This window comes from Cibotium barometz, chromosome 1 (genome assembly GCF_041138505.1).
Source record: "Cibotium barometz isolate CiBa-2024 chromosome 1, ASM4113850v1, whole genome shotgun sequence".
In the NCBI taxonomy this organism is placed as follows: domain Eukaryota; kingdom Viridiplantae; phylum Streptophyta; class Polypodiopsida; order Cyatheales; family Cibotiaceae; genus Cibotium; species Cibotium barometz.
In genome coordinates this window covers 54,698,673-54,711,084 of record NC_141046.1, presented here as the reverse complement: position 1 = coordinate 54,711,084, position 12,412 = coordinate 54,698,673, and the positions used below count along the sequence as shown (strand labels likewise).

The 12,412-nt window shown below is 41.9% G+C and overlaps 1 protein-coding gene across 2 annotated transcripts in view; it reads right to left on the bottom strand.

Moving 5' to 3' along the window:
* Positions 1-403: 403 nt before the first annotated feature.
* LOC147642179 (methylsterol monooxygenase 2-2-like) overlaps positions 404-12,412 on the bottom strand; it is a 43,944-nt gene continuing 31,935 nt past the window's right edge. For both annotated transcript variants that reach the window (XM_086803385.1, XM_086803377.1), the window contains 5 exons: positions 8,772-8,917; positions 8,520-8,639; positions 8,192-8,404; positions 763-843; positions 404-668 (listed from right to left, as the gene is read on the bottom strand). In XM_086803385.1, the coding sequence (XP_086659511.1) occupies positions 545-668; positions 763-843; positions 8,192-8,404; positions 8,520-8,639; positions 8,772-8,917 (684 nt within the window). In that variant the 3' untranslated portion in view covers positions 404-544. The remainder of the gene's footprint in view (positions 669-762; positions 844-8,191; positions 8,405-8,519; positions 8,640-8,771; positions 8,918-12,412) is intronic.

Below are 12,412 nucleotides of genomic sequence, written 5' to 3'. Positions count from 1 at the left end.
TCTACACCACTTAGGTTCCTCCAACATATGTGACACCTTAACATTCCTAGAGTCTAGGAAGGTTGATCTAGTCCATAGTAATTGCCACCTTACTTGGAACTTCCATCTTTGTCTATAACCTTTATACTCACACATAAATATATTAGAAAGACTTCTCGAGGTGATTTGAACATAATAATATTAACACACCACAAAAGACTTGCACGCACAAATGATAAACGAATGGACAAGTGAAACGAGTCTATCTAAGGGTGCTGCTAACCCAAAAACCACACGACTAGTGCTAGTTGATCCATGCCCCTCTGAAGCCATGCTCAGTTGGTGTTGCAAAGCGTCAAAGGTTTCCCTCCCCTCCAATTCAAAAAGATAGGCAACGGTATCATCTACAAATTCTACATCTAAAAGCTCCTCCAAGAGTGCAAAAGGGCAGCCACAACCCCTGTATCCTGAGCCCTGAGAAAAGAGCACATAGCCTCGGACACGAGGGGATAAGCGGGCAAGCATGTCTCACTAGGCTAGATACTGGTGGTTTTGCAGTCCATTATCAATTTTTTGTTTCATTTTCTTCGGGACTTTCCAACAGGTTTCCAACAAGAAATTCTTCTGAAACTTCTGTCCCCTGCTTTAAAGACTTCAATTTGCGATAACCCTTGTCAGTCCCAAAAATCCTGCATTGCAAAGGCATTAAAATAATCTTATAATAGCATAATCTTGAAGCTTTTAATAACGAGTTTTTTTTAAATCAACCAACTGCAGGTATACCAGTCCATGTATGTAAATGTGGATGAGTAGTTTCCAGATTTTGTATACAATAGTCGATGATGATAATCATGGAAATCAGCCCTGCATGTAAGTTGTACATGTCAATAACTCTCTCTCTCTCTCTCTCTCTCTCTCTCTCTCTCTATATATATATATATATATATATATATATATATATATATATATATATATATGGTTTGATACAAAGACCAAGTTATCTGAATGCCTTCATGTCCCATGCTATGAGGATAGCCACTGGCTAGCTTAAGGTATCATCCCATAGACTGAGGATAGAGACTGGCAAAGCTGAGCGGATACCACATGTAGACTCTGTCAAATGGGGGTTGAGTCGGAGAAGCCAGTGCCCAGTCTACTCTGAGATCAGAGGAAGATTTCATTGTCTATTGAGAGAGGGCTTTGGACCCTTATCCCAGATCATGAAGTGTACCCAAATCAAAGGTGCCTTCGACTCTTCCTACTAGAGCTCAGTCGACACAGAAAGTTACTACTCAAAGATCCTTGCCCCCAACAGCCCTCCTCTAAGCTTACCATCACCAGTTTTTTCCAGCCTAAGAGAGAGAGAGAGGCACCAAAGCCCATCACAATGTATATGGGAGCCTATACCACAGTGCCCTCTCGTCGCAACAAGCCCATGGGAGTGACATCCACACACTCAATAGAGCTAGACATCGTCCCGTCGGACCCCGGCCACCCCATGTCAACAACCCCAGATTCAGGAGATCCTCACCTGCCATCCAGCAGCCTCATCCTCACAGCAAACTATCGACATCTCTAGCCTTCTTGTATCACCCATGATGGACAACTTGGATGGGCCCTTGCCCCGCATACAGGGTCGATTGACTGTTTTTATTCAGCTCTCCCATATCCCATCACTTATTGTATTGTACCCTATACTTGGCATAGTAGGATCTAGATTTTTCATCTTGTATAATCTCAAAGTCTGACTTCTTAGCTTTCAGTTTTCAGTTTTAGTTTACTGTTTGCTTTTTCTTATTTCATCCATGACAAGATTTCATGGACGCTATGTGTACCACTTTAGTCTCATAGATCCTTTGGGTCTTTTGGACGTTAATATAACTTTCTTTCTTCTTTCTTTCTCTCTCTCTCTCTCTCTCTCTCTCTCTCTCTCTCTCCATGTTTATGGTCTTCAGTTTACAAATGGAACTTATATAACACTTTTTGGTCTTATCATAGACACATTGGGTCTTTAATAGACACTAACATAATCTCAGTTTCAAGTCAAGATAAGATTGGGGTCCTCAAACGATCAAACCAACTTAAAGAAACAAAGATACGGATCACTGAGGAACTCACCCCAATGTAGCTCAAACAGAATAATACAAAATTAGCCAAGGTGAGGGCAGCTCGGAAAGAAGGCAAGTGGCCAATCCATTGTGAAAGTAGAGAACTCATTGAGGATTTCTAGGAAAAGAAAAACCCAAGACAAAACTTTAAAAAAAAAACCAATACCATGTGATTTTTAGCAGACGTGATTGTAATTGAAGCTTGACATTGCAAATTTACTAGTACATTAGTAGGATGCTGTAAGGAGAAATTGGCAAACCCCAAACTCATGTACAGGAGTGGCTGAGGTATGTACCTCTTGCCTTGGTACACTCAGGTGTTCTTACTTTGTGTTTGTGTTGGAGTAGTAATAGGATCCTCTACCTGCTAGAGGACAGGGGTGCACTAATGGTCAACTAGTATGCTTGCATTGTGGATTTGAATGATGCATCAACTCATCTTTGTATATATAGCTTGTTGCTTGTTGCACAATGTGTGTGCGTTTGTGACAAGGCTCAAGAAACAATGATGGATAGCTCAAAGTGCTCTCTCGGGATGACATTGCACCTCCGGTTTTGGAAGTTGGGTGGACTTCTCGGCATTTGCCGTTGGTTTAGCACATGCTCTAGAGGTGTGGACTTTGGGAGTCACGCTTTAGTCTTGGACATGTGAACAAGGGCTAGTGCTGTTGAAATTTCAAAATATTAACTAAGGTTTTAAAACCTTAGTGGAGGGAGGCAATGGGTGGTCGGAGGCGCCGCATAAGGGTGTGGGCTGGCGCATGGCAGCCAAATGGCATGGCGTGATGGCCGGACTCGAATGCTATGGAGGAAGAAGAAGGGAGAGAAGGGTGTGGGCTGAGCCCACACAATGATGGCATGGCAACCCTGGCCGACTGCAGTATGGGAAGGCGGCTGATCCACGACAGCAGATTGGGGAGCCCTTCTTGGGCAAGTTGATGGCGTGCAGCATGGCGTAGCAAGGTATGATGATGATGACATGGCCACTATCCAAACCAAGGCTGGGACTTGGGGGAGCTCGTGAGTTCGAGAGAAGAGGAGTGGAGGCCAAAACACGACTGGAATTGGGGGTGAAAGAAAAAGAAAAGAAGTACATGCTGTCATCAAAAAGACAAGGGTGTGGGGAAGATGCTACTGAAGCTGATCGTGAAGGTGTTGGTAGTGAAGACCATTGCCATTCAAGACCTCAAGACCATTGAAGACCAGAAGCTTTTGCTTGTCTGAGACCATGGTGCTACTGCATGGCTATCAGTTGTAAAAGAAAAAAACTGAAATGGATGGTATACTCCGTGTATATGTTCAGTTCCTTATGCTGGTTCTCATATACCATTATAATTCGATGTATCTTGGGTGTTGAAGCCTGAAGGATTCAATGTAATAGTGTCCATTGAGGCTGGGTTTTGGGTTGATGTAACGATTCACAGTGTCTTGGTTGAGTTGCTATAGAGGCCTGGAGTTGTTCTTGCTCAACCTCACAACGCTTTCATGTATGTTTTTCTTTTTAGGACCATAGATTTAGCTCAACAACAATATGGTCTTTCAATTATGTATATTCATCTCATAGGCCATTTTGGCCTACAGTGAACGTTAATATGGCTCTCTCTCTCTCTCTCTCTCTCTCTCTCTCTCATGATGGTAGAGCCCTCGTTGAGAAAATTCATAAATCCAAACCAAAACCCAAAATAAGACCACCAGTTGATGATTTTTGAGACGAGTATATTTGATGCCTGACCTACTAGCTGATTAGTAGGTTTTCTTTCCTTGTTTTGTTCTCTAAATACCTTCATGGTTTTCATGTTCAGTATTTGTTCTCATAGTTCATTTTGGCCTTTCGTAAACATTAACATTTTTCTGGTGCACCTCAGCATTTCTCTGTTACATGGTTCTTCACAAGTGAACAAAAAATTTAGGTCTTGAAACCTGTCAAAGCATTTCTAAGTTTCTCAAACGTTCTTGGGAACTCTGTGAATCTGACACCACCGTAGTGGGGATTGTTTGGAATTTCCCTCGAAGTGATGGGCATGGAAGGGGCCTGATCCTCCCACCTATCTTTGCTCAACAGTTGCTCAGATTTCTTCCTGGAAATTTGCAGCGGCCATGAATTTAAGGGATGACAGCCCCAATTTTGGTACTGACCTAATGAAAGTCTCAAGGGTGAAGCACCAAGATGAGACTGATGTTTTTCTCCTCAAGCAGACTGTCTTGACTTGGAAAATCAGCCTCTAAGACAGTAAAAGTGCCTTGGCTACCTCCAAGGTTTCATTCTTCTTCAAAAGCTTCATCTTCATTTCTCTCTTGGGCTTCCAGTTTGAGGCCAGGTCTACTACAACAATTCCTGGTTCACACTGCATATCAAGCATTGCATGTAAGCTTTCTTCATCACTTCCCACTTAGAGACAGATCACTGCTGCCATAATGAAAATCATATATGCTACGCACAATCGATCTTTGAGATACTTGGCTGCATGGACCAAACCTGTGGGTAGCTGATTGGATGTGCCGACCATAAATGTGGCCGAGAAAGTAATATCAGCCATGTACACAACATGCACATGCCAAGAATTGCTAGAATTAGCATAGACAGTTAGGCACAACCCAGACAGAGACTAGAAATCGGATCCTCTCACATAAATATCATTACACATGTACATACATATTCATATCTATATATATATATATATATATATATATATATATATATATATATATATCAGCATACACACAAACACACACTCACACTCACATATGGCAGCACCACATCTCACCATTAATTTTAAAAACGCTTATTGCAAAGGCATACACGAATATGCTCCATAGTTACCTCCCAAGTCTAGGGTAGTTGTTATATCCCTGGATCAACCAGAGTTGGTGGCTAACTAGGGCTAGTGGGATGCTTATTAGGGTACGAGAGTATCCTAAGGATGAATGCCTATACTCTAGGGTTTGGATTAACCTTAGATGGCTAGATTAAAGGGCACCAATTCATAAAGATTAGAGGACAGCTATCAAGAAAAACTGGAAAGCTAAGAATAGCATGGGACCACTATTATTGGCTTGGCTTAGCCTATTTAAGTGGGTGTTGGCATTAGTTACATACTTCTACACTGCCACAGACTCTTGTTCATGAGCTCAGGACTGCTTGCAGCAGATTCAACGCGGCCCTTAGGTGGGATTGTTTGAAGTATGAGATGTGGGAAGTTTCTCCATTCTAGTTAGTAGTTCATGCGGATTTCACTAACTTGATTGCTCCAAGGTGAGCTCATTCAACTCTACGATTTAGTGTCATTTGTTCGGGGTTCTTCAGTCAAAGAGCACTCTGATATCTATGGATTTGTGCAATCCATAATGAATCCTATGAGCACGCCTCACTTGGTATCAAAGCATATATAATGCAAAGGTGGTGACAGAAATCTAGCACAAGAGTTTGACAACACCAGCGCAAGCTTTGTGAAGTTATCCAAGGTGTTCTTTTAATTATTTGTGTTTCAAAATTTCTTTCCGCCGTGATGGGTGTCATGCACAATCAAGTTTATCCCTTTCCAAGCAAGTGCTTCTTTGTATGTGGAGGAAGAAAGATTTTTGAGTAAGAATTAAGTCATATAATTGACCACTCGTATATCGGGGATGTGGTCATATATACACAAGGGTATTCGTCAAAACACACGGACACAGATTTCTCCTCCTCTTTGGTTATCATGGAGATGGTATACATGACAAGAGGGCCAGTTGTTAGTCCGGACATATGGGTCATACTAGGATGGATCTCATGAGAAAGAGAATGCTGCATGAAATCCGAATTTTCATTTGGAGCAAATACTCTAGATTGGATGATCTACTACTAGGGGATAAATACAATTATGTGGTATAAGATGTTTAATGATGTTACATCATGGATCCAAATCAATGAACTACTAACGTTCTATTTAAGCACTTTTGTTGATTGTATCTAGACTGGCGCTAGTGGACACGCGATCTGACATGGTAGAAGTAGCTAGTGTTTGGAGTAAGCTACTAATCCTTAAGTACTATGATGGGACTAAATAGGCAAGCTAAGAATACATCCACATTACGTCACAAGTGCATGTGCACTCATGCTTCTTGTACACACTAAGATGGGAGAGTTATATCTTGTCATATCTTGTCAATGGTAAGATCGTCTACCTATAGCACACACATTGGTGGGTATCTCAACAACCCTCATTTACAATAGAACATAAGTAGTGGATGTCATTCCTTGGTCGGAATACTGCTTATGATGGGTGAGATGGAGTTTGATACTCGTTGGTGTGCTGATTACAATTTTGTCAAAAAAAATCCATCATATAATCTAATGTTGTAGCAAGTATGCTTGTGTGCTCTTAAGCAACAGCAGCAAATATAGGCACAGTCCGTGGGCAGCAAGCACAAGTGCCACGTGGCAAATGATGATGTGGCTAGCCAGCGGGCAACAAGCCGACTAGCAATAGTGATGCATATATATACATGAGTAGCAAAATCGTCATAACCATCTACATTCCTCAGCCATCAGAGCCTCCAAAGCATCTCTCTACGATACATGCTGGTCAAGGAAATCTTAGGTGCAGTGTGTGGGCTGTGATTTGACATCTTCATTCTCAGCCACATCCTTTTTTTTCTTTTTTTTTCCCCGACTTGCCTTTGGCCCAAGATCCTCCCGGAGTTACCGATTTTCCACCACCCATGGCGCTTAATTATCCGCCCGTAGGCGATGCCACCGAGGAAGCACCAAGGGGGGTTTTGAACCCAAGGACCTCTTGGTCCTAGGCAAACACCTTCACCACTTGAGCTATCACCTCACTGGCTCTAAACCACATCTTTTACTTGAATTTCAGTTGTATTCCTTCTTTCTTGTACATAATACAGAGCAATAGTTTAGGACTCTTGCGTGTAATGTATGTGTGTGGTTTTGCCATGCTTTTTTCTATCTCTAAAAACCCTAGCACATAGGCACAAGTGTTCTACAAATCTTGATGGCTAGATTAATTAGGACAGGTTAGAAAACTATTAAAAATAGCTAAAAAGATGAGAATAGCATGGGACCCCCTATTGTTGACTTGCCTTAGCCTATTTAAGTGGGTGCTTGACATTAGTTACATCTACACTAGCAAAGACTCTTGTTCATGAGCTCAGTACTGGCTCAATAGTGCTAGGGAAGGTCCGACACCACCCTTATATGGGATCGTTCCTAGTATGGGATGCAGACTGTTAGTTGGTTCTAGCTAATGGTTTGTTTGGATTCCTCTATGGCAATTGCTCGAGAGTAAGGTCGTTCGACCCTAAGGTTTGGGTGGTGAGCTATGCAGTCATCTGTTGGGGTTGTTTTGGTCAAAGAGCAATCCAATAGCTTTTGTTGGGTGTTTGTGACACATGAATCTTGATCTTTGCTAAACTTCTATCTTGTGGAAGTTTTCTCATATGTGGTAATGTTTTAGGTTGAAAGCCTCATTTCACTTGGCATTCCCATAGGTTAGATTCTTTTGTTTTATGAAGATGCCAATAACGTTTCGAGATGTATTACATTGACACCCATCTTCCACTAGATGGTCACACCAAAGATTTCTTTCTGTTCTTTTCAATCCCCTCCCCTATAAACATTTTTTCTTAAACCTTACACTGACCCAAGCCTTCAAGTCTGGTTAGAAGCTAGCCATGATCAGCGAAGTAGTACAACTTGCAACCCTGTTGGTTTAATGTGGTACAACCCGGTCTTGATACTATTCATTAGTATGGTAGGTTGACAGGGGTACGACTGGCCTGCATATAACCTTGAAAGCAGATGGGCCAATTCTCGCTTACACCCACAAAAGTGCATGACCCCTCTAATGATGGCTAAAAAACAATGTTTGACTCATAAATCTTTCATGAGCTGCGTACATACAGTATGTCTCACCAATAAGAAGGTAAATACATCAACCTAGCCAGAAAAACCCGCAATCACAGACAGAAATAAAGCAACCCAGCCATGGTCACATTCAAATAACACACATGATCTGATTTCCGAAAAACTGCAAACAAGGGTACGCTTAGTAGCAAAAGTTTCATTCCTTTGATCAAGCTCAACTTAAAAGATAACTGAACAGACATACCCGCCATAAATAGAGAACAGTCTTGAAAGGCTCCAGGGGAAATCATAACCACAATGAGCTTCAACTGTCTCCAAAACTCTCAATATCATCCAGAGCCAGAGTGTAAAAAGATGAGGCCCAGTTATTCCCGGACCAAAGAGAGTCGCAAATCCAAGAAAAAGGATTTCAGCAGGATGGGCATACTCTGAAGTCAGGCCAAAGGGAGTCGCATATCTGCAAGACCATCATTAAAATCACATCAAGTGCCATCTGTAGATTAGGCAATGCACATGTTCCACGAGGCCTAAATTGCAAGAAGAGTAAACTAATTTGAAGCACGAAATCTCACTCATGGTGTACGCTGTGCACATGTTTGTAAAGCCATTTTGTGTGCAGGATCCTATGACCCCAGTAGAAAATAAAGTCTTCAAGGATGAAATATGATATGATCTGGAAAGCCACTACCTTCCTGTCAAAGAAAATATAGGAAAGGGTGGAATGAACCAGTGAGGTAATCTCATATTAAATATGACAATAAATAAAATGTTCATGGCCTAGAAAATGATCTTCGAAATTCCAATCAGCTTATCATGCTACTTACCAGGAAGGTAGAGGCAATTTGCTTGTCATACCCATCCACCTGAACATAGGATATGCAAGCATCATCAATGGCAGGTTGACACAGGTGTGGTACAACAATAGATGAGTGATGCACTTCTCTTGAGCTGCCGGTGTGTTCATTTTACCCTAAACAACATTCAGCAATTTCATTAGAAAAGCAAGACAAAGGAGAGCAGAAATGAATACAAGAAAACCTAAAACAAGCAGCTCCTCTTGCAAACTAACAACATATAAAATTATTTGGGCTCACTTTATGTTCCAGAGTCACTTGGGAGGCTGTCACATGCATGTCCTCATATGCGTGTGACAAGACAGATGAGGACATGTATACTGTAGACTGTAGTACATAGTATAGGTAAGTTAAGACTTCGCAAAACAGCTGTGAGTCCTCACAAAGGGATGCTATCATTTGAGTTACAGTGAGATAAGGGTTGGGGTTTGCACACAAAGGGTAGTGTAAATGCATGCCAATGATAAGAAAGCCACCCACATGCACATGGCTATACCAAGCATGCGAATGGGCTCCAAATAGAAAAAATGTGGAAGCTTGCACAAGTCCAAGAAAGGGATAGTAGCAGAAGAGATTTACAGCAAATAAAGCACACACTTGCTTAAACAAGAAGCCGAGAGATGTGATTATATTCCAATAAGAAACAGATTGCATAATAACCTCTGTACAACTATTGCAATCTGCAATCAGCTACATGACTCCCTCCTCCTCCACTTGCGTGGGGTGAATTGCCTTTAGTAAATTTGTTGAAGGGAGGAGAGGGGAAACTTTTTTATATGCAGCAAAGGGTGGTTTACAGCAGCTCATAGTCAGTAGAAGGCTTCTTCAAAACCGGGGGATGAATGTGAAGAAGATGATGCATGTGTGAGTGTCTCAAAGTACAGTCGCTTGCTTCTGCTAGTGTTTCTACCTTCCTCTGTTCCTACTGTGCTGAGTTTGGTCGTTGCCTCTTCCTGCCAATCTCTAGGCAGTCGTCAGTCTTTGTTGAGGGCTGTCGCCTCTTTCTGCAGAGAGCTGCCGTCATTGATGTGGGCTATCACCTGTTCCTGCAGTGGGCTGCTGCCTTTTCTTGTTGTCTATAATCTATTCTTGCTTAGCCTCTTCTTCTCCTACTGTTGTGGCCCTTTCCTGCTCCCTTCCCGTCTCTGTTGTCTCTTGATTGCCTTTGCCTCTTCTTGTTCATTGCTGCTGTCTCTGCTTTCTACTCAACCTCACTTGTGTGTGTATGTGTGTGTGTTTATCATGGAGTCCCTTAATCATGTATATTCAAGACGATCTGAAAAATCTCCTAATGCTTCAGATCCAAAGAGAATGAAAGAGACAGAATAATTTGCTACTCAACATGTTGATGTGGATGCACAGTTTTCATTGATGCATTGCATAAGGACTTCCACGCAAATCACTAAGCCTAAACCCACTTTAAAATGCAAAATTCCCATGCAAATGATTTTGCCCAAGGTCAAGAAATTTTCAGAGGGAGCAAGGATACTTTTTTTTCATGGCAGAATGCCGTCTGCAAATGAAGTGGCTCAATGGCTGAAAAATCTGTTTTGCTGAAGGTGTGTATTCTGCTGCCAGGGGTTTTTTCAGTTGTTGGAAAAATCTTTTCTATTCTATGGCAAGCAGATGGTACATGTGCTTCCTTGGATTATCAAGCATTGGTTAAGCATCATTGCCTTGTATCCGTAGAAGTAGTAAACTTCCCAGTAGTTTTCAGTGATGCTGTGCCAATTTTGGCCAAGGAATTGTGTGTAGTGATATGCCCCCCCACATATAATGGGAAACCATAATAGATTTTGCATATTATGGGACCTTGATAAACCCACCCCGAATTCTATAAGCGTGGAATAGAGAACGTGCATATGGGTGAGAAATGCTTTGAGCTAAAAAGGGGTATGTTTGCAGGAGCATGCTTCACATGTCACAGGTTTGGACACCTCGCCACAAAATGTCCAATCTTGAAACTACAACCACCTGTTGACTCTATCCCTCCGCCTCCAATTGTCTTGGCAAATACAGTTACCCAAAAGCCTCCTCCCATTAAGATGCCTAATCCTATGTCAAGACCGATTGTGAGTGCAAGTATCCAAACTCGAGACAAAGCTATACAACAATTGAACACTCGACTTGAGTCAACTCAAAAATCCTCTCTTAACAAGGATAAAATTGTGCCAGATGCACATGGATGGCAAACTACAAATGCACGTAAAGTAGTCTACACCTCGACCATTGCAATCTCGTACATGGGCAGAATCAACAGCACCTCAGGGTAGAACTTCCACCTCTACAAATGTTGAGAGGGGCGGTTTTTGGGCTCAAGTGGTCAAAGGGAAAATGCTGAAATTGCAAGATTTCCAAGATGCTATTGATATGGCCTGCACTTGACAAGCTCATATTGCATTTGGTTCTCCTCCCTTCATCATGATAATGAATGTCACAATAAAATGCATGTCATATAATATACAGGGTTTGAATAATCCAACTTGGAGACTAGTTTGGGATTATGTATATAAAATGAAACTAGATTTAGTGTGTTCGTAGGAGCATAATCAGCATGCTCTTGCTCGGCAAACTGATTTTTTCCATGATTATGATATATATTATGCAAGCATCAATACTTTTTCTGGCGTCTGTGTCTTAACAAAAGTGTGTGTAAATGTGGTGTAGACAAAAACCAATACGAATATCTTCTTCAACCACTTTCTTCACCTTGTTCCATTGTTCCCTTGTTTCTCACATGCGTCATCCATTCTCGTCACACTTCTCTTCTCGCTCACTTTTTCTTATCTCTTGGGCTAAGGGTGTGTTCACACCTCACACACACACACATACAGCAGAATATATCTCAACACTCCCCCTCAAGCTTAGAATGAGCTTACACATGTTGTAGGCCCAATGCCTCTCTGAAGTACTCAAAATTGTCTTTACCCAACACCTTGGTAAAGATGTCCGCAACCTGCTCATTGGTCTTCACATAGACCAAGTCAATCTCACCACATACCACCTTCTCCCTGATGAAGTGGTAATGCACTTCTATGTGCTTTGTTCTTGATGATAGACCGGGTTCTTGGCCAACATGATGCTACGAATGTTGTCACAGTATATGACAACGCTCCTGTCAATATAGATTCCAAGTCTACCAGTAGAGTCACGAACCATGATTCCTCGCACGTGGCAATAGCTGCTCCACGATACTCTACCTCCGTGCTCGACAAGGCTACGGTAGGCGGGTTCTTGCTACTCCAACTGAACATAGCACTACCCAGTGAAAAAGCATAACCACTAACAAATCTCCTGTCGATAAAGCTGCCAACCCAGTCTGCATCTCTGTATCCATACATGCACATGTCTCCCCCTTTCGCATAAAACATCCCATATCCAATAGTCGTCTTCACATAGCATAAGATCCGCCTGACTGCATCAAGATGACTCTTGCATGCGTGTTGCATGAACTGACTTATCACACCAACAGCATAACTCAAATTTGGACGAGTAATGGTTAGGTATATGAGACTCCCAACCATTTTCCATACTTCTGTAACATATCAATCTGATTCAAGTGCATAGTGCTTCTGTACCATCCATATACCTGTAGGTGTATCAACCACCTC